Source organism: Muntiacus reevesi, chromosome 7 (assembly GCF_963930625.1).
Source record: "Muntiacus reevesi chromosome 7, mMunRee1.1, whole genome shotgun sequence".
Classification (NCBI taxonomy): Eukaryota; Metazoa; Chordata; class Mammalia; order Artiodactyla; family Cervidae; genus Muntiacus; species Muntiacus reevesi.
This window is the reverse complement of record NC_089255.1, coordinates 73,565,654-73,587,786: the sequence shown is the minus strand read 5'-3', so window position 1 is coordinate 73,587,786 and position 22,133 is coordinate 73,565,654. Positions and strand designations below refer to the sequence as shown.

The window sequence follows — 22,133 nt, the reverse complement described above, 5'->3', positions numbered from 1 at the left end:
GAAGATGGTTCTGACTTCAGAAACTTAACAGTGACACATAAAAAAAAAATGTAGAAGCGGAAAGGACACCCCTTAAGTTTTACACGACGTTCTTCGTCATCTGCTATTCTATGCAGGCCGCACAGTCTCTGACAGCTCTTTGTATACTGTGCTCATTCCTACACATGTCAAAACCTCCCCTTTCACTAGACATTTTACTGAATGGGGAGCCTGATGAGAACTTGCAAGGCAGGGAGGAGTATAGGCTTGGAGCCACAGGCCTGAAACAATGTGTCTGAATTACATGACTCTTCCCTGGGATGTGGCAACTACCACCTTAAACAGAGCATTGCTTGGGGAGGATTAGAGAGATGCTGAGCCTCTCCTGGTCTCCCCTCACGTTTACGAGACTGCACTGTCAGTAGGATGTGTCTGTATGAGAATTCCTGAGCCCAGGTGTCAAGAACAAGCTGTGACTGAGGTCACAAGACCACTGTCCACATCCTCCTCTAGACACCTCCACCTCTGAGGCCACCCCGTCACGTATCTGGGGTCTGGCAGCCAGGGGTCAGTCTCAGTTCCTATCCTGCTAACCCCTATCTACCGCGGGATGGATGGGTGAACAAAAATATAGTCAGAACAAAATCTGTATAAATCTGGGCATGTTTTAAACTTGAATTTGTTTCTTCATCTTGTAAAATAGACAAGAATCATAGAATTGTTAAGAGGGGTTAAATGAGATAATGAGGGAAAGTACACGGCAATTTTTGGCACTGAAATGTTAGCTATCCCCATTACGCAAGAACCTCCACCACACATGGGAGTGTGCATGCACATGTGAGCACGCGTGCGCGCGTGCACACACACCCCCCTTCCACTCCACTCCGGACCCCTTACCTCCTCGTTCAGATTGGCAGTCTTGGAGTGGCATGTGGTCACTGTGGCATTGTTCCACAGGAGCAAGTCATGCATTGGGGCACCGACGATTTTACTGCGCCCGACCACCACAGCGTGCCTTCCGGCAATCTGCACCCCTGAAAGAAAAGCCAGCGAGCATCAGAGAACTGGGGAAGCTGCCCTCCTTTGCAAGCCACCAAAATGGAAAAATTCAGAACAACTGCACCAAAACAGGTTCTTAGCGTCAAAGGCAAATCTTCCTAAAACCATCCCTTCTTTGGCAACTCAGGGTTTCAGCTACAAAATTGGGACTTGTCCATGTGGCCTTCTTGCAAGTGGGTTTTTGAGCAGAGCTTAAGCCAAGATCCATTTACTGAGTCATAGCAGAGTGGGAAGAAAACCTACACTCAAAGCAGAAAGAAACCCTGACATACAGCTAAACAGTCATATGGAAGCAGACAGCAGATTACATTACCTGGGGAAAAGTTATAAGAAATAGGGTGCATGTTAATGGAGTGGAGGAGAGAAGTGAGGGAAATTAGATTAGTATCAGTAATTCTTTAGTTCCTCATCCAAATTTCTCTTTTGGCTTAGGGCATGAGCCACAGGGTTATTTGCAGGGAAGTAATAAAGGGGAACCTAACTGTAACATATAAAGTTTTCTTTTTGTTTCCTGAGCACCCGCTATTCTGGCACTATCCCAACATCCCTCAGGGCCGACAGCCTCTCCTTGGTAGAGATGGTGTGGGTGAGGACCCAAGTGTGGACAAATGACTGTTATTTCATCCCCTGGCCAACAAGATCTGCCCCATCACTCTTAGGCACAAGGGTGGAACAGGCTGGAGCTGCTCTGGGAGACCAAGCAGAGCTGAGAATGAGCTGCCACGCAAAGGGGAGTAGAAACGAGGTCTCTGCTGAGTCCCTACACCCAGTCCTACTGAAGCCAACTCAAGGCAGTTTGTGTTCAAATTATGCTTCTTGTGTAACATTAACTCTACCCCAAAATAGGGACGTTTCTATAAAATGCTAACGTTATGAACATCTAGAAGTAAAGTCCTCAAATTGTGAAGTGTTTATAAGGTAACTTTCTATACCTTTGAGGGTTCAGCAAAGAACTTGAAGCTACACTAGGGCAAATGGTTGCCTCCATATCAACAAGAGGGAATATCCCTGGTGATCCAGAAGCTAAGACTCCTCACTCCCATGCATGGGGATCTGGGTTCGATCCCTTGGTCAAGAAACTAGATCCTACACGCTAAAACTAAAGATCCTACATGTTGCAACTAAGACCCAGTGCAGCTTAAATAGATAAAAATTAATTAATTAATTAAAACCAACAAGAGGAGGTGGAGGCCCTACAGCTGCTGCAGCCTAAGGGACTGATTTCCATTGAGTTGTAATATACTGTAGGCTAAACAAGCCATAGAGGATAAATGTAGTTGTAGGACTGATCAGCAATAGCTGTCCCAAGGGTTATACCTTGACCTTTCCTTGCCAGCCACAGAAAATTTTCACTTACATTAGCCAACACTTTCCACTTGAAATTTCTGATCCCACTTCCTCTAAAAAGGGCACACTTCCTTATAAAAAAAAATATAACCTTTGCTAAAAAGTATTCATGATGAAATTGAAATACCAACATGTTGACCAGGTAATGAGGGGTTGGTTATTCAAGGGATCCATTTGCCAGAAATACAATGGTTTGGTGGCCCATTTTGAGGTGGGGACTTTTCACCCTACAGACAATATGAATTTGTATTACCATATCGGTTATTTTTCCACACACAATAATCTGCTTTGAACTCAAATAACTCTGAGTTCAAATCCTGGCCTTGCTGCCTCTTGGACAAACGACTCAATCACTCTGAGGATGTCTTCTCAGCTGTTAAACAGTAAGAGTACCTACTTCATAGGGCTGTTGAGAACACTGAGAATTTAGGTCAAGAAGCCCCTCGCAGACAGGTCCTTGTGCCAGTCAAGCTCGCTTCTTTAGGGCCCGCAGTGTATCTCCCCTAAATCTCCAAAGGTATAGACCACGGCCCCCAAAAGGGTGCTTCGTTTCTGTTTTTACCTGTCTCCTTGATGAGTTCCAAGCATCCTTTAGGTGTACAAGGGATGAAACAGTTATTAAGGTCCCCTCTAGCAAGTTTTCCAGCACTGATGCTATTCAATCTAAAACAAGGAAAGTGACAGGTGTCTTTACTCTTTAGAAACAAAATAACATGTTCCTGAAGTAGGAATATATTATAATCGGAATCAAGCAACGTGGTGCAGAAAGCCAAGCCACACTCACCCGTCCACATCTTTTTCGGGGGAAATAGCATTGACCAGTGTTTCCGTGTTAATGGGATTCTCAGAATCTAAAGGTAGCTGCACTATGAACCCATGCACAGTGAGGTCTTCGTTCAATGATGTGATGCACTTTAAGACCTAAAAATCACACCACATGCCAATTTATATACCAGGGAGAAATCAGGAGGGTAGAGAAACACTTCCCAAGTCAAAAGCCAGGTTACCTCATCCCCACCCCCCTCCACACACTGAGAGTTTAACTGTAGTTTTCTCATCTTGCATTCTAGAGCAACTCTACCTTAACACAGAATGTCATCTTCAGGTGTCTGGTAAGAATTCCATCAAATAAAAGAGCTAAGAACTTTAATAATCTATTGCTACACAGTAAAATTCATGTTATCATCATCTAAACCAAGACTTCTGTGATGAGGGAAATGGTCTATAATCTGTACCTTACCAATAGTGGCTCCTGGTGTACTTGAAATGTGGCTAGTTCAACTGAGGAGTGGGATTTCAAATTTTATTTCGTTTTAGTTAAATGAGCACATGGGGTTAGTGGCTCCGCTGCTGGACCGTGTGGATGTAGAACATATCCATGACCTCAGAAAGTCCCCTTTCCCTCCTGTCACGTCATAGCCAATCCCCCACCTACCGGCAACCACAGTTGCCACTTGACTCACCCAAGGTTGGTTCTGCCTATTCTTGAAGAGCATGTAAATGAAATAATACATTTTCATTTTTAAAGTACACAACACGAGAGGTCAACGATCAGCTTTTAATGAACATCGCATGTGATTTGGAAGCAAAATATGGGCAATCACACTGCAAGGACCCAACATTCACAGATGGCAATGCCCCATTTACTGATTTTCAAAGATTTTCTGGAGGCTGAGTCTGCCGAGAAAGAATTATCTGGAGGTCTCTCGTGTGCTGAATGTATCAGCCTTTAAAGTTCTCCGAAACTAGAACCAGTGAGAAAAGCACGTCAGCTGCCCTCTTAATAGCTGACTCCTAAGTGCTCACCTCAGATTCCGTGGCCGTCCGGGGTAACTTAATGTGCACGGCTTTGATCCCGATCTGCAAGAATGAACATTAAAAACGGGTACGTGGCAGAAGGACTTGAGACATGGGCCTGTTTCCTCTGCAGATGTGACTAAAGCAAAGCAAGCGTGGCAGGCACCTTTTCACGCTCACGTGTCCCGAAGAATGACTCTCTCGCTGTGACCCACCCACCCTTCCCTGGTTAACTGTCACCACCGGACTGAAGCACGTTTACGTTCTCTACTCCTGCTCTTTAGAAGCAGATCACTGACTAGAAAACACCGCAGGGCAAACTACAGGCCGAAGCTCTGTCACCCATTTCTAACTTACAAAAGAGAGAAACCGAAGTCTGCTGTGGGTGATGAAAGCTTTTGTGGGAGGAGCTCAGGGGTGACAGATAGGACCTGGAGAGGGGGAGGGGTGGGAGCCGAGTTGGGGGCGTTGGCACCGTTTCTCTGGCTTTACCTCCTCAGCAGCCTTCAACTTCACGTTTATATAAAGATTAGAGTCATCTCTGTTGCCAACCTGGAATGATAAAGACATGCAAACCGGGTGATTAGGGAAAGGCAAACTGTATGGCAAAGCTTCTAAAATTTCAGTTTGGATAAAAGCAATGTTTAATTATGAGACTCCTGCTACCAAAACCTTTTACAGGAGAATAAGGAGGATGTCGGGACAGCATGGAGACGTGAACACAGCAGGCGGTACCAAACAAAGCAAAGCACACCTGATCCCCAAAAGAAAAGAAAAGAAACGTCAGCACCTGTTTAGGAAACTAAGCAAGGCTGCAATGGCCTGCCTAAAACAGGGGGAATTTCTGCTTGCCAGCAAGCTGATGAACCAGAACAACACGGCAGGGGGCTGAAGAACTGTCAACAGGCAAGAAGACACCGTAGCTCTGAGAAGACATCTGCACCCTCTCCCCACCCCTGGGGGCAGGGGAAAGCTCTCAGGCTCAGCCATGGAGAAGAGGAACCAGCGAGGGTGGCCCTAACTATTCCCAGCTCACACAGAACCCTCACCTACGCCAGGCAAAGGGCAGTCTGCTGCCCTCAAGACAGACAGGAAAAAGGACACAGAGGCCAACTTCTCTGACCCACCATGCTAGGTCTCAACATGTTCCCTGCTTCTTTAATCATGGACATACATAGGTTTTCACTGTAATCATTTATCTAAAAAATTTCCAACTATTTTTCTACGTTTCAGTGCTGACATTTGTTCTTTTCAGTGATGAAATGTCCTCTCGGGGTGATTTATCACAATAAGTTTGGTTTCTCCCCAAACTGCAGAGGAAAAACTGTAGGTCCCTTGACACCAGAGGTAAGTGACACGTGGCTGCTTTACCCAGGACAACTCTGGAGAAAGCAGCTGGCCCTAGGAACAGAGCAGCTCCAGGCTTAGTCACTTGATGCTGTTCCTGGAGGCTCTCCTTAGGTTCACGGAACACAGGTTCACGGAACATGGCCTCACTCTTAGCTGCAGGTGTCCTTCTAGAGAAATCTCAGTTTTGCCAGTGCTAACCTGAATTTCAAGAGAGACAGGAGTCCAGTGAGGGGTATTTGGTTTTCTGCACCTAAATGCATTAGCTGCTTACTGGGAGGATTTCCCTAGGATTTTAGTGCAGCTCATGTTTCTTATCCTTTTCACATGTATGACCTTTGCCCCTATCATCCAACCTTCATTGATTTGCTTACCAAATTTAAAACCTTCCAGGATTTTTAGATCAAATAAGAAAGGTCAGAGTACTTTGTTTTTACTTATATTGTAAACAAAGAATGTCTCCTGCCATTCCAGTTCTGTAAGGATCATGTCATTAGCCACCAAAGTCACTGACCTGCAGGTCCACCCTGAAAGGAAGTCATGTTGCAGCATTCCATGTTTTGGATACGTGGGCCCCTTAGACAGTTCAAATGTGTATCTTAGGAAGAATGTCCATGACCCCAGATTCATGCATCTTCTCACACACAGAAAAGCACTAAAATCATTGAGATATCTGATCCTGGTGCCGCAGTTAACCTTTCACTGAGATCCTGACTGCCTGTATCCGCAGTCCACATTCACAGATATATACTGGCCCCTCCCCTGACCTCTTTGGAACAGTTTCTCTGAGCAACTGGAGAGACTACTGCTGTCTCCTGGGGTACAGCCCTCAGTTAGACACTGAATAAACAACTCACAGCTCTTAGACTGTATGTTTTTTAAGTAGGCCATACTCATAACTATAATTAGTTATTTCGACTTAACTCTGAGATTAAATGGTTTTTATCACTCCCTGCTGGTGTTTTTTTTTTTAAATAAATTACAACTGTTCTATACTTTATCTTCATCTCTGATGTAGCTGAGATACAACTGTAAGTCACTTTTCCAGGAAAGGTGTGGGCAATTCTCCCAAGTCTGTGTGTACCTGAAAATATCTCTCTGCCGTCTTTGTACTCGAAGGACGTATTTGGCCAAGTCTGGAGTCACGATATTTTCCTTCAAGGTTGCTGTTTTTGGCATTTAGTATTACAAAAGTTTGAAGTCTTTTGTTGTTGTTGCTGTTTCTGTCTGGATGTTTCTGAAGGAATTTTTCTAAAACTCCAAAATGACCACCAGTTTTTTTTTAAGAAAAAAACCTTAAGAGTTATGAGCATACATCAAAGTCTGATTGCAATCCTAAGGCAAAGGAAAAGATCTCTTAGGATCCAGTTGAAACACTCAGTATAGGCATCTTATAGGGAAAATGGTTACACAATCATTCTCAAACTGGACGCAAAAAGAATGTTTAGTTGAAGAACAGTAGATTTTTGACTGACAGTCAAGTGGGTGGATGGCAGACTGGTTTCCCAGAACAAATCTTAATCCCATTATAGTTTATAAAAAAAAAAATCACTTAAGCATTTTATCAGAAATACCAATTTCTTCTTTGAAGGAGGTCAATTACATCATCCAAAAAAGGTCCTATTGAGACAGAAGGGAAGGGGGCAGGGCACAACAATTAAAAGAACGACACAACCGTTAAAGAACAGGATACCACAAAAATCGGTTAGCATCCATTAGGTACAGGATGGCAGTAGGGCCATCTACTTCCAGCAGAGCCTGATTATATGCTCATTGTAATACATTAGCAAGCTAAATGACACTCACAGGCACCAGGACAGTTCCCAGGGTGACCATAAAAGCCCAAAGAGTGGGCAGTGGCCCAATTCCTGGAAATCCCTGCCACTTCTCCAAAGTAACTGGAATAATTTTCCCACTTGTTAGCCTAGGAAATAACCCAGCCCTGAGCGCTGAACAATTGATATTTCGAACTGTGGTGTTGGAGAAGATTCTTGAAAGTCCCCTGGACAGTAAGGAGATCAAACCAGTCAATTCTAAAGGAAATCAACCTTGAATATTCACTGGAAGGACTGATGCTGAAGTTGAAGCTCTGATACTTTGGCCACCTGATGCAAAGGGTTGACTAACTGGAAAAGATCCTGGTGGTGGGAAAGATTGAAGGCAGGAGGAGAACGGGATGATAGAGGACGAGATGGATGGATGGCATTAACGACTCAATGAACATGAGTTTGAGCAAACTCCAGGAGATGGTGAAGGACAGAGAAGCCTGGCATGCTGCAGTCCATGGGGCTGCAAAGAGTCAGACACAACTGAGTGACTGAACAAATCAAATCAAATCATAACAACTACAACAGCACATGAACTGAGATGTACAAGATGGATTTAAAAAAGGCAGAGGAACCAGAGATCAAATTGGCAATATTTGCTGGGTCATAGAACAAGCAAGAGAAATCCAGAAAAACATCTGCTTCTGCTTCATTGACTATGCTAAAACCTTTGATTATGTGGATCACAACAAACTGTTACATATTCTTAAAGAGATGGGAATACTAGACCACCCTACCTGCCTCCTGAGAAACCTGTATGCAGGTTAAGAAACAATAGTAGAACCAGACATGGAACAATGGATTGGTTCAAAATTGGGAAAGGAATACATCAAGGCTGTATATTGCCACCCTGCTTATTTAACTTATATGCAGAACATATCACATGAAATGCCAGGCTGGATGAAGCATAAGCTGGGATCAAGATTGCTGGGAGAAATATCAATAATCTTAGATATCAGATGACACCACCCTAATGGCAGAAAGCAAAGAGAAACTAAAGAGCCTCTTGATGAAGGTGAAAGAGACTAAAAAAGCTGGCTCAAAACTCAACATTCAAAAAACGAAGATCACAGCATCCAGTTCCATCATTTCATGGCAAATAAATGAGGAGAAAATGGAAACTGTGACAGACTTTATTTTCTTGGGCTCCAAAAAATCAGTCACCATCACTGAGGATGGTGACTGCAGCCATGAAATTAAAAGACCCTTGCTCCTTGGAAGAAAAGCTATGACAAAACTAGACAGCATATTAGAAAGCAGACATCACTTTGCCAACAAAGGCCAACATGCTGACAAACAGTCAAAGCTGTGGTTTTTCCAGTAGTCATGTACTGCTGTGAGAGCTGGACAGTAAAAAAGCTGAGCACTGGAGAATTGGTACCTTCAAACTGTGGTGCTGGAGAAGACTCTTGAGAGTCTCCTGGACACCAAGGAGATCAAATCAGTCAGTCCTAAAGGAAATCAACCCTGAACATTCACTGGAAGGACTGATGCTGAAGCTGAAAATTCAATACTTTGGCTACCTTATGTGAAGAGCTGACTCACTGGAAAAGATCCTGATGCTGGGAAAGATTGAAGGCAGGAAGAGAAGGGGACGACAGAGAATGAGGTGGTTGAATGGCATCACTGAGTCAATGGACTTGAGTTTGAGCAAGCTCCAGGAGATGGTTAAGGACAGGGAAGCCTGGCATGCTGCAGTCCCTGGGGTCACAAAGAGTCAGACATGACTGAGCAACTGAACAAGAACAAAATGGTCTTCCGATTCCGGTTTTACAACATAAAGTATCCTGGGTACTGGTTTATTCATTCGTTTTTCTTCTGCTCCAGGGAAAAGATTTTATAGGTAGGACTTGGGTTGAGAGATACAGTGTGTGACTTTCTTCAGATTGGTTGGTGGTGAGGAAACAGGGAAGTGCTCTAGGAATCTTGTGCTCAGCTTGAAATTACCACCCTTCACTTGTGTGGGGGGCCTTAGTTCTGAAGAATAACTCAAAGATACTTTTATGTATATTCCCTGAGAAGGAACCAGGACCCTGCCCCAAGGCTGTGCTGTCCTTTTGTTTCCAGACAGCCCCTCTCCTGTGTTTCTACATCCCCTCTCTTCCCTGATAAGTAACTGTTTGAATCTGCCCTATGGGAGGCTGAATGAAGCCTATTTCCTACAAACGAGACATGGGGGACACAGGAAGGATTTGTACCACATGGGACCCCACTGGCTCCTTTTTGGTTTCATTACAGCTCCCATCCTGTAGGGGGGTAAGATAAAAATTCGAACAACCAGAAATATATACAGATCACTTGAACTACAGAGACACTACATAAACAGTACTGTCATTCCTTTTGCAACGAATGGACAGTGTGCGTGGCTGGATTGAGCGTGATCAGATCTGCATTTTGACAAGGGTGGCCTATGCAGTTAAAAGGACAGGCTGGAAGCATTCCAGATCAGAAGTTTGTAAGCATGTGACTAGTGACCCAGTGGGGAGGAAGCAGCAGAAATCAAGAGGAAGGAAAATGGACTTCCCTGGGGATACAGTGGATAAGACCCCGCCTGCTGATAGAGGGGACATGGGCGTGATCTTCGGTCCGGAGAGATTCCACATGCTATGGAGTGACCAAGGCCTGCGCGCCACAACCATTGAGCCTGTGTGCTGCAGCCCCTGAAGCCTGTGTCGCCTAGACACAGGGGGACACAGATCCGCAACAAGAGAAGTCACTGAGACGAGAAGCCTGTGCACCACAACTAGAGAAAGCCCAGGCACAACAGAGACCCAACACAACCAATAATAATGATGATGATGGCAGTAAATTAAACCAAATGATTTTTAAAATAAATAAATACACAAAAGGAGGGAAGAGATCTCAAGAGCTTATGATGTGGAGAGCAGAGAGCACAAGTCACAGCTCAGGTTTCTGGTTTGAGTATGTGGGGAGATGGTGGTGCCAGTCACCAGGATGGTAAAAAAAAAAAAACAAGAGGTCTGAGGTGGCCCAGATGTGATTGCAACATAATCTGTGAGCATTGCATCATAGAATGACATTGCTTCTGGTGCTCAAGTGCAAGATTAAAATATTCTACCACTGTTTTATTGGCAAGAACATAGGAGACAAGTTGCAGAACAGCATTTATGTAACAAAAACACTTTGCAATCAATAAGTTTAAAATAGGAGCTTGGAAGTCAATTTTAAAAACAGGAAAAAAAAAAAAAACTTTCGATATTGCTACAAAAAGGGTTTTACAGAGACAGATTTCTTGTCTACAACAATTACTCGTCATACAACAAACAATTCACAAGAATAAGCCAAGAAATAACTGGTCCCACAAATGTACGAAGTGTACACCCACAACATATACCTTTGATTCTTAGCAATTTGTAAAAATAAAAAAGGAAAATCGACCAAGGCACAGAACACAGCAGGCCAAATGACAGGCCTTCTGTGCTCTTCTTCTCCACTAAGGCCCCTCAGATAACGTGTAGCAATGGGGGGAATATTATTCAGTCTGAAATTCTTGGTGAACATGGAACAGAACCTAGTAAGGAATTAAAGGATATATATGGAAACACACACACACACAGAGAATTGAGACGTGAGGGACCAGGTGCTTCTGAAAGGAATTTCAAATGCAAGCTATCAGTTTCTTGTCGTCCCAATAAACCCTTTAGACATTCATTTGTACATCTGTCCACATGACACGTATTTATGAAATACCTTCTGCCTTTTTATTGAAGACCTCTTACTGGATGAACCTGGAGCTCTTGGAAGAAATCTTGGCTAGGAAGTAATCTCCCAAGCAGCCATGGGCCTGGGCGCTCACTTACAGAAAGAATAAGGTAGAAAAGAGGTCTGAGGGCTGAGCGTTGGCATTCAAATGGTCAAGGTAACAGGAACAGTAAGTAAAAAGATTAGAGAAGGGAGTGAAGTCCTGGAAGCCAAGGGTCTGGAACTCAGAAGAAATCCAGGTTTACAAGTTCCTGACCTACAGTTGATATCTGGGGGTCAGATGAAATTGTGCAGGGCAGAGGTTCCCAAAGTGTGGATCATACACTCTTGGGGAACCCCAACACCCTTTTAGAAGACCTGCTAGTGTCATCATAACACTATGATGTCATTTGCCATTTTCACTGTATTGACACGTGTATCGAGGCTGCAAAAGTTATGGCGGGTAAGGCTGCTGATGACTTAGTAAGAATCAAGACAATGGCACCAAACTGTACTAGTCATAAGGATATCCTTCACTGTCACACACACTCAGTAAAACAAGGAGGAAAAAAAAAAAAAAAAACACACATACCAATTTCACTTAGAAGTGCTCTTGATGCAGTAAAAATTATTTTTATTAAACCTCGATCCTTGAGTACACGTCTTTTAAATATTCTGCATAAAGAATGGGGAAGCAATCATAGAGCACTTTGGCCATAAACAGAAGTGGTTGTCACCAGGAAAAGCACTGTGCTTTCTTGCCATGCAAGCAGAACTGGCCAGTTTTTTTAATGAAACATCAAATTTACTTGAAAGAACAACTGACAAACAATGATTACTTGGGCTTGAACATTTGGCAAATATTTTCTCAAAATTGGATAAAGCGAGCCTGCTACTTCAAGGAAAATAACTAATGACAAAATTGGAGCTTTCAAGAAAAAATTGGTGTTTATGTACTCCTGTGAGCTTGACAACTTCTCAACACTTACAGGCTTTTCAGATGAGTTTGTTTGGTGATAGTAACGATTATGATTTTTAAAAATATCACGTAATAAAATGTATTAACATTTGGGAGATCTGTATGATTCAGTGAACCATTTTTTAGATGAGGAATGAAGAACATAACAAAACGACACACAGGTAAATATCTATTCAAACTGTAACATAAAACAAGATTCTGACTTAACAAAATATGAAAGTTCACTGATAACAGTTTCAGGTTTCACACTGCAACTACCTTTTAAAAATTTTCCTTACTGAGTCCTTATAGTACTAAAGAAAAACATCCACAATTATCTGAGAAGAATATTAAAAGAATGCTTCCTTTTACAACCATATGTCTGTATAAGGTCAGATAGACGTGAAGGTTCTTCATATATTTCAATCAAACCAGAATAGCAAGAGACTGAAAAGTGGATAGGAATCCAGCTGTTCTCTATTAAGCCAGACAGTAAAGGATTTTGCAAAAATGTAAAACAATGCCCCTCTTCTCACTCCACTGTTTCTAAGAGTTACTAAGTCATAAAAACATTACTTAATGCTAATATATAGTGAGCTTACTATTGGCATTTTAAAATATACAAGTATCTTTAAACTTCTTAGCTTTCATTTCTAATATAGTAAAATATCAATGGATAAATTCATATAAACAAAAGTTCCCTAAGGTCTTAAATTTTTGAGTGTAAAGGGGTCCTAAAACCAATGATCCAGAGATGCTGGATTAGGGAAAAGTACCCACAAAGATCAGCAGAGAGCCAGGGCTGGTCCACATGCAGAAGTTGAGCTGAAGAGGAGTTGCCTGCACAGAGAAACTGAAAAGGTCTGAGGTTTCACAGAAGCCAAAAAAGAGGGAGAGCTTCCGTGTGCCTGTTGTCTTAAGTGCTCCTGAGAGATTGAGAAAGGAAGAAAGATACTAGTGGAAACACACTATCCTAATACCTGTAAAATCGCCAGGCCTGGAGTGAAACCGGGTACTTCCTCCTTCATCTGAATGACTTGGTTCTTCAGTCTCTCCCTTATTTGCCTAGAGAAAAAGGAAAAGACTGGAGTTAAAACTTAACGTTTCAAGTCACAAATAAGCGATATGTATTATTAGACGTATTTCTCTTTGAAACTGAAAAAACACTGTCACTAAACAGACATGATCTGATGTCGTATGTACTCCATACCACCCATCAGTTTTCCAGGGCTCAAGCAGACATGGATCTTTTCTAATTCTCACTGACACTGATTGGGCCATGGGTTATGGGACAACTAGTTTAAAACACACTAGTTGAATGTATAAAACAGATCATCAACAAGGACCTACTATATAACACAGAGAACTCTTCATTATTCGGTAATAACCTAAATGGGAAAAGAATCTGAAGACTAGATATATATATAACTGAATCACTCTGTTGTGCACCTGAAACTGAAACATTGCAAATCAACTATACTCCAGCATAAAATTAAAAAATTTTTAAAAACATACATGTTTACAGCATTCAAAATCATACAGGGAACAAACAGAAACTTGGACCAACACTTTTGGAAGGCTGCTAATCCTCCTCTTTTTCAGTATTTCCACTCTCTGAGGGCTATAGGAAAAAAAGTTTACAGGAAAGAACTCAAGCTCACACCTTCTGCTCAACCTACCCTACCTAGTAAGATGATCACAGGGTATCCACAGAAGCTTGAATGATAAGTCAATGAACCCCACTCTGAATTCAGTATGAATTTACAAATTATATCCTGGTTGACAAAAGAATTTCCCTTACTAAGTTGAAAGCATAACCTCTTGTGAAACAAAGTATACATCAATATACTAACATACAACTTCTCTACAATAGGACACTAAGTAAATGCCATTACATCCATAAGTAAACATTCAAATTAGTCCAACCTGTCCAGTTATAATGTAGTTATTAACTTGAACAGGATCTGTCTCTCCTGAAGGACCAGTTTTGTCATTTGTCTTCATCTTAACCACAGCTGACAAACAAATATGCCGATATTCACAGCATCTCTTCCCTCATTCTAATTTGGTTACTCCCTCTCCCAGCTCTCCACACTTAACACATATCTGGCATAAAAAGGCACAGGAGGACTTCTCTGGTGGGAGAGTGGATACGAATCCACCTGCCAACACAGAGGACACGGGTTCAATCTCTGGTCTGGGAAGATTCCACATTCTGCAGAGCAACTAAGCCTGTGGGCCATGACTACTAAGCCTGCACTCTAGAGCCCACAGGCCACAACCACTGAACCCATGTGATACAACTGCTGAAGCTTGCACGCCCTAGGGCCTGTGCACCATGACAAGACAAGCCCCCGCAAGAAGCCCATGCACCACAGTGAAGAGTGGCCCCCACTCCCTGCAACTAGAGAAAGCCTGAGTGCAGAGACAAAGACCCAGCGCAACCAAAACCAAACTAAAAAAAAAAAAGCACAGGAGTAGCAAAGAATAGATTATTTGGGTTAGCCTAGTAAATGGTAAGAATGTTTAGTGATACAGGAAGTTAGAACTAGGACTGCAAAATCTTATAGCTAGTAGCTTTGTTTTTTCAAATCCAATATTCCACAAATCATACAGTTCCTACACAAGCATTAACTGACTACTGGATTTCTTTTCCTGGGATTTTAATGAACAGAGGCACAATTCTGCTCTGACACAAAACAACAGGAAACACTAGAGGAGCCAAATCTTCCCTGGGCTGCCGCTGAAACTCCCCAGCAGCTCCAGCCAGAGTGGTTTCTCCTGAGGGAGGATCAGAAGTGCTGCCCAGGTTGCTCCACTCCCTCCTCTCCCCTTCCTTCCCGCCAACCACTGTCATAACTAACACCAAGTGCCAGGCAGAGGCTTCTACTGGTTCCCCCTACCCTTCCCCACCCAAACAAAACCCACAGTGGGGAAGGGAGTCCTAGCAGGGGTAGGTATTTTTTTATTTACTTAAAAAAAATTTTTTTTTTCGTTTTCTTTTTTTTTTTTTTTTTTGCACGGGCCCCTCTCTTGGGGTGAACCCATTCCAGGGCGCCCTGCCCTTCACAAAGAAAAGAAAACTCTCCCCGGGGCTCCCGCCGGCTTCTCCGGGATCGGTTGCACTACCGCACTTAGGTATTTTTAAAAAAAAAAAAGCAATTCCTAGCACAATGTGAGACAGTAAGGTGAAACAACAGTGAAAAGACACATCTGAGACTCTCAATAACCCCCTGTGGTAGGCAAGGGAGAAAAAATGTTCTTATTCCTGCTCACAGATGCAGACACAGGCGCTAAGCAGTCGGGACAGGTGCCTTTCCCAGGGCCAATTTACAGAAAGAACAACAGGTGCAAAAGGCCCCCAGTGGGTTAATGAGGTCCAAGAGGAAGCAGTAATCAAATCAGGTAGACAGTTGTTCATTCTGAATGTGATGGGAAGCCATTCGAGGGTTTTCAATGGGGCTGATGTGATGGAACTCACTTTAAAAACAAAACAAAACAAAAGTTTTTGGCTGTTCCCTGCAACATGTGGGATCCCAGTTCCCCAACCTGGGATGGAACCCTCACTCTCACTAGAACTGAAGCATCTAGACCACCAGGCAAGTCCTCAGCCTTACATTTTTTTTTTTTTTTGGTCTTTTTCCATTCTCCTTTATAAAATATGGAACGCTTCATGAATTTGCGTGTCATCCTTGCACAAGGGCCATGCTAATCTTCTCTGTATCGTTCCAATTTTAGTACATGTGCGGCCGAAGCGAGCACGCAGCCTTACATTTTTAAAGGATTATTCTGGCTGCTGAATTGGGAATACGCCCAAGGGGGAAAGGTGAGAATCAAGGACATCAGCAAGAAGTTAAAGCAACTGTAAAATCCAGGCCAGAGGTGGTGGTAGCTTGGATTGTGGTATCAATGGTAAGCTGGCAAGAAGTATATATTCCAGATATACAAAACATGAAACACAGAGGAAACACTAGGAGTTCAGATGATTCTGAGGTTTGGAGGGATTGTGAGATGGAGGTGGAAAGACTAGTGGCTACAAATATTTTAAGGACAGGGCAGATTTCACACTGATACAGTGAATTTATTTACCAAATTTATAAGGATTCTAGAACAAGTAAGCATTTGAAGCCCAAGGAAAGAATCTAGGGACAAATAAAAATAATACTTAAACTCAGCAGGTAGTAAGCTGTAGCAACCCAGTTCTACAAGGCAGTTTAGGTGGAAAATGTTGTTTCAGCCCAGGAAGTTAAGAGCAAAGAATAAAATGTTCTTTATTTTCTATGCTATAATTTAAACGGGTCTAAGTGTGCAATTTTTTTCCCCTAAAAGAAATTATAGCTTGAGATCACTATACTGCCTCCCTTAAACTTTTTCTAAGAAGCAGGATCATTTTAAAATTTGCAGGGATATTCTTCCAACTACAAAGCTCTGTTGAAAAGCTAACACTTAGGCCTCTTTATGAGACATGACCAGAATACCAACGTGACAGTCTAACATGTACATAAACTACAGTCAGCAAGAAATAAGATAGCACAGAACACTAAAGCATCAGGTGAAAAATCTGCCCTGGGTGGGCGGGGGGGGCGAAGAAATTAAGATAGTTGTAATTAGGTCTCCATAAGTCCCTTAAAAATTTTTTCCTGCCTGGCTTTCTTGTTTGGCCAGAAACTGAAGTACCTTAAAATGAAAAGTGGAAAAACAAACCCAAATACCAGGTATGTCTGAAGTTGAGACTATAAAAGAAAAAGATGGAGAGAAAAATTAACGCTTCCTCCCTTGTCTACCTTTATTTTAGGGTCATAAAGCTGTGATCAATTAAACAGGGGGAAGCCCTTTACTTTTTATAGCTCATTTTTAGAAAGTTTAAATGTATAATGGAATAACTTTCGAATCACTGAAGCTTCCTACATCAACAGAAACTTCCTTGATTGCAGATACCTCTCATTTCTATCCATGGCCCTGCAAGTTACATCACCCTGGTAAAAATTTTGAGAGCAAAGCGAGGCAAAAGTGGGCATATGGAGAAACATCCCTGACCCCTGAATAGAACTACACATGCTGGTCACACCATCTTCCAGCAACATACCCTAAAATCTAAGGGAAGACATATCTCAATCTTGATGTAGGAAAAGTCAGAACTGGAGTGCCACTGACACTAGCAGGACAAAGGAGCAGCAAACCACTGAAGTCTCTCTGGCCCTGAAGGACAGTACCTAGTTCTGAGCCGAGTCAGAGCCAACTAAACATGAACAGACACAGATGCAGTTTAACTAAGTTACTAGTGGCATCTAGTGGGTAGATGCAATTACATAGCCTACAACGCACAGGACAAAGCGTAGCAAATAATTACCCAGCCCCCACATCTGAGAAACTCTGCTGCTGGCCAGTAAAATGCAATGTTCGGGGTTACCCTTTCTTTCTAAGCTGCAAAAATCAAGGTGGAATCATTTACAGCTCAACCTGTCAAAATTTGTTTGAATCTCTATGGATCTGCATGACTTATCAGTTTTTTTCCAAGTTGACTTCTCCCACATCCAGGTGTCAAAGAGCCTCGTTAATAAAAGTCAAAGGTGTACATCTCTATAGAATCCTATTACTCTTGAACAGTCCTAGTCAAACATCCCTAAACAGTCATCTAGATCTCTTGCCTCAAGTCTTGTACAATTACTCTTGAAAAAATCCATTACAAACTCCAACTCATTCTGTTTCATAGGAGGGCCCATTTTTAAATTTTGGACACTTTATGCCTGAGAAAAAAAAGTACTGCCAAAATATGACCCTAACAAAGACATTTCAACAGAAGCTATAGGTAGGAAAAGGAGGCAGAAAAGGATATTTAGCTACATGGCTAGAAATCTACATGATGAAAAAAAAGCTGCCTAGTGAACAAACACTGAAATGTAATACAGGGTTAGAGGAATTTGCAAATAATCCTTAAAAGGTCCATAGAATAGGCCTTCAGTAGCTGATCAGAGAAAAAGCAAGAACATTCATCAACATGCAGGGCTATTCTAAACAAGGACACACAATTCTCTTGTGTGTAAATTACTCTTGTGCAGTAAAACACAAATGTCTGATTTTATTTGCTTTATTTTCATTTTGTTCATTTGTGGTTTTATTTTTCACTGGAGCTCTCATATTCTAAAAAAGTCTTCAAATTTTTTGGAAAAACTTAACATGTAGTTCCTTGTAAAAACAATTGAGGCCACCTAGTGTTCCAAGAAAGGAATACACTTCAAATTCCAAGTTAGTTTAATTGAATTAAATTAAATATTTTCCTTGTTAAAGAACATATTTGCAAACGATGTGACTGACAAGGGCCTAACTTCCAAAATATACAAACAACTCATACAACTCAGTAACAACAACAAAAAACAATGCAATCAAAAAAGGGTAAGAAGACCTAGACATTTCTCTAAAGAAGACACACAGATGATCAATAGGCACATGAAAAGATGCTCAACGTTGCTAATTACAGAGACGCAAATCAAAACTGCACTGATATATCACATCATGCTAGTCAGAAGGGCCATCATCAAAAAGTATAATAAATGCTGGAAAGGTTGTGGAGAAAAGGGAACCCTCCTACATTGCTGGTGGGAATGTAATAAACTGGTGCAGACACTATGGAAAACAGGGTGGAGGTTCCTCTAAAACCTAAAAACAGAGTTGCCATGTGATGAAGCAATCCCATCCCTGGGTAGATATCCAATGTGTGTGTTAGTCGCTCAGTCGTGTCCGACTCTGCGACCCCATGGATGGCAGCCCACCATGCTCCTCTGTCCCTGGGGATTCTCTAGGCAAGAATACTGGAGTGGGTTGCCATTTCCTTCTCAGGAAGATATCCAGAAGAAACTATAATTTAAAAAGATATACATGCACCCAGAATCTGCCTGCAATGTGAGAAACCCAGGTTTGATCCCTGGGTCAGGAAGATCCCCTGGAGAGGGAAAGGGCAATCCCCCCCTCACCCAGTGTTCTTGCCTGGAGAACCCCACAGACAGAGGAGCTTGATGGGCTACAGTCCATGGGGTCGCAAAGAGTGGGACACAACTGAGCAACTACACTTTCATTGTTCATAGCAACACTATTCACACTAGCCAAGATATGAAAACAGCCTAAATGCCCTTCAGCAAGTGTAGAGATAAAGAAGATGTGATACACACACACAATGGAATACTGCCCAGCCATAAAAAAGAAAGAAAGAATGCCATTTGCAACAACATGGATGGACCTAGAGATTATACTAAATCAGAAAGAGAAAGACAAATGTCATGATATCACTTACATGTGGCATCTAAAACATGATACAAATGAACTTATCTACAAAACAGAAGCAGACTCACAGACATAGAGAAGAGACTTGCGGGTGCCAAGGCAGGGCAGGTGGGGGAGGGATGGACTGGGAGTTTGGGAGCAGCAGATGCAAACTATTATATATATAGAATGGATAAACAAGATCCTACTGTACAGCACAGGGAACTATAATCAGTACCCTGCGATAAACCATTATGGAAAAGAATATGAAGTAGGATGAGTATGTGTATGTGTATATATATATATACACATACATAACTAAATCACTTTGCTATACAGCAGAAACTAACATAATACTGTAAATCAACTATACTTCAATAAAATAAGTGTAAAAAAATTACCTTCTTGTTGATACATCATTTTTAGTGATAAATAATATCAAGCACTACATTTTATCAACAAACACCAGTACTCTTTTATTATGTTTAAGAACAAAATATTTACAATGATTATAATTTTACGCAAATATTTACTAAACTTGACAGGTACCTCAAACATATATTTGAAAACTTAATATGAATTTACTTCATGCTCCAATGAAAATTTATAATGTAAAATTCTTCCATCCAATTCTCTCAAACTCTTTCAAAGACCCAAGGGAATGGTGACTTGCCTGATACTTACGACATGAAAACAGCTAACTGATGTAAAGTTCTAGTAAACCTCCAAATTCTCAGTGAGCATAAAGGTCATCATTAATCCATATACGCAGTGACAAAATAAATGCTTTTGAGGTCTCCAGATCAGGGTTTATGGATCTCAACATGACTGACATTTGGGCCGGATAATTCTATGTTGTGGGGACATCCTGTGCATTGCAGGATGCTCAGCAGCATCCCTTGCTTCTCCCTCTAGATGCCGCCAGGACACAGCCACTCGCCATATGACAAGCAAAAATGTCTACACACATGTCCAAATGTGGCCATGGAAGGAGGGACAAAACTGCCACCATTTAAGAACCACTGATCTAAAAAAAAAAAAGAACCACTGATCTAGAGGAAACAAATGGAGCTGCAAACTAGACTGAATTGGTGGAGAAAGGCTTCATGAAGGGCTTCCCTGACGGCTCAGTCAGTAAAGAATCCACCTGCAATGCAGGAGATCTGGGTTCGATCCCTGGGTTGGGAAGATCCCCTGAAGGAGGGCATGGCAACCCACTCCAGTAGTCTGGCCTGGAGAATTCCATGGACAGAGGAGCCTGGCAGGCTGCAGTCCATGGGGGTTGCAAAGAGGCGGACACAACTGAGCTTCATAAAAGACAGAATTTGAGAAGCAGACTAAAAGGACACTAGCATTTAGAGAAAGGTCACAGAGGAAAGCACCGTCAGAGAGCGTGCACACCACCAGACACAGTCCCACCCTTCCCCCTGCCCTCACACAGGAGTGGGGCAGCTTCTTCTCAGACCCACCCAACAAACTGGTGATGCTGGATCAGAGAGTACAGTATTGCTGGACTTTACATGTCCTTTCAAAATGTCAGGTGTCCAGATTCTTATGTGTATTCACACACTAATGTGTTGGGAAGTAATCCAATTTTTAAAAATAAATCTGTAAGCCCAACGAAACACAACTACATCTGGCCTCCAGGGTACCATTCTGTAATCCTCAGCCGGCAGCAAGAGTTATGAGACGTGATGGAGTAGCCACAAGTCTCAGGATCTGCCAGCAAGGGCCCAACACCCAGAATTAGTACTGTTTCAGGACTATCTAACCACGGATCTGAATGTCAGAGCAGATGACATTCAGCAGGCCTCTGGGTCAGCATCCGAGGGGAATGTGGAAAGAGTGTAGAAAATACTGGGGTCTCCACCTGGAGAAGAGGAGAGGCCAACAGCTCTTAGCTGAGAAAGGCTCACAGAGACCTGGCCTTTCTGCTTTTAGAGACGAAAGGACAGTCTTAGGTAGGAACGGCTTAGGTCCAAAAGGCTTCTTAACTTACTAAGCAGGGGTCAACATCCAAAGGAAAAATCATTTATCTTAAATCATGCAAGGCGGTGAACCCTCCTCTCCATAACACTGGCAGGGTCATGGCCCCACCTCCTTCAAATCTTTGCCTAGAAGTCCCTTTTACAATGAATATGAGGTTAATTTCCATATTCAAAATTATAATCCCTGTGAATCAGAAGTCTGCCCCTCTTCCCTGCTTTGGTTTTGAAAGGCTTTGGCAAAATCTTTAACAAAAACACTCCCTGTTTCCTGAGGCGCATCAAGCCTCAGCAACCCAAAGCTGTACCTCTCCTGCCCAGGCTTGAAGGCAAGAACTTTTCAGCAAGGGAGAAAAAAAAAGTTTAGCTAACAAAGGATGGTGGTTTGACTTGTCTTCAAACTGTCAAAAATGACTGTGACTTTGAAAATGATTCTCTGAGGTGACTGATTCATTCATCTCTTAAAAGGGAGAGCCAAGGCCCCCCAGAGCAGAAGCTAGGGGGACACCCTTCCTCACCAGCCAGGCTCTCATGCTGACCTTGCAAATTCAGCCGCTGCTTTGAGCCCAAAATGGGAAGATTGGTTTTGTGTCCGAGACTTGTTCAAGTCTGTCAGTGAGGGGGTCAGCACCTCAGGAACAGAGGCCACCCGCCTGAATGTTGACATGCCAGTGGATGACTCCTTTTTCATTTCTCCCTCCCCACACCCTCGGGACAGTGTTACAGTAAACATTTAGCATTCTGTTTTGGGTTGATAGTTAATCAAACTGACATTACAGAAAGTGCCTTAGACACTACAGTACTAAGACAATGTTAAATATATTATTTGCCTCTGTAACAATTTAATGTATTAAGTTTTGACTGTGCTTCATATCA

The 22,133-nt window shown here is 42.3% G+C and overlaps 1 protein-coding gene and 1 non-coding gene across 3 annotated transcripts in view; both read right to left on the bottom strand.

Moving 5' to 3' along the window:
* The window catches only part of MTHFD1 (methylenetetrahydrofolate dehydrogenase, cyclohydrolase and formyltetrahydrofolate synthetase 1), a 60,960-nt gene that overhangs the window by 31,703 nt on the left and 7,124 nt on the right, over window positions 1–22,133 (bottom strand). For both annotated transcript variants that reach the window (XM_065941732.1, XM_065941731.1), the window contains 6 exons: window positions 12,996–13,080; window positions 4,675–4,734; window positions 4,192–4,245; window positions 3,170–3,306; window positions 2,948–3,048; window positions 877–1,013 (listed from right to left, as the gene is read on the bottom strand). In XM_065941732.1, coding sequence (XP_065797804.1) covers window positions 877–1,013; window positions 2,948–3,048; window positions 3,170–3,306; window positions 4,192–4,245; window positions 4,675–4,734; window positions 12,996–13,080 — 574 coding nt within the window. The remainder of the gene's footprint in view (window positions 1–876; window positions 1,014–2,947; window positions 3,049–3,169; window positions 3,307–4,191; window positions 4,246–4,674; window positions 4,735–12,995; window positions 13,081–22,133) is intronic.
* LOC136172716 (U6 spliceosomal RNA) lies at window positions 15,671–15,777 on the bottom strand. The gene has a single exon (XR_010664068.1). It is a non-coding gene; the product is annotated as a U6 spliceosomal RNA (small nuclear RNA).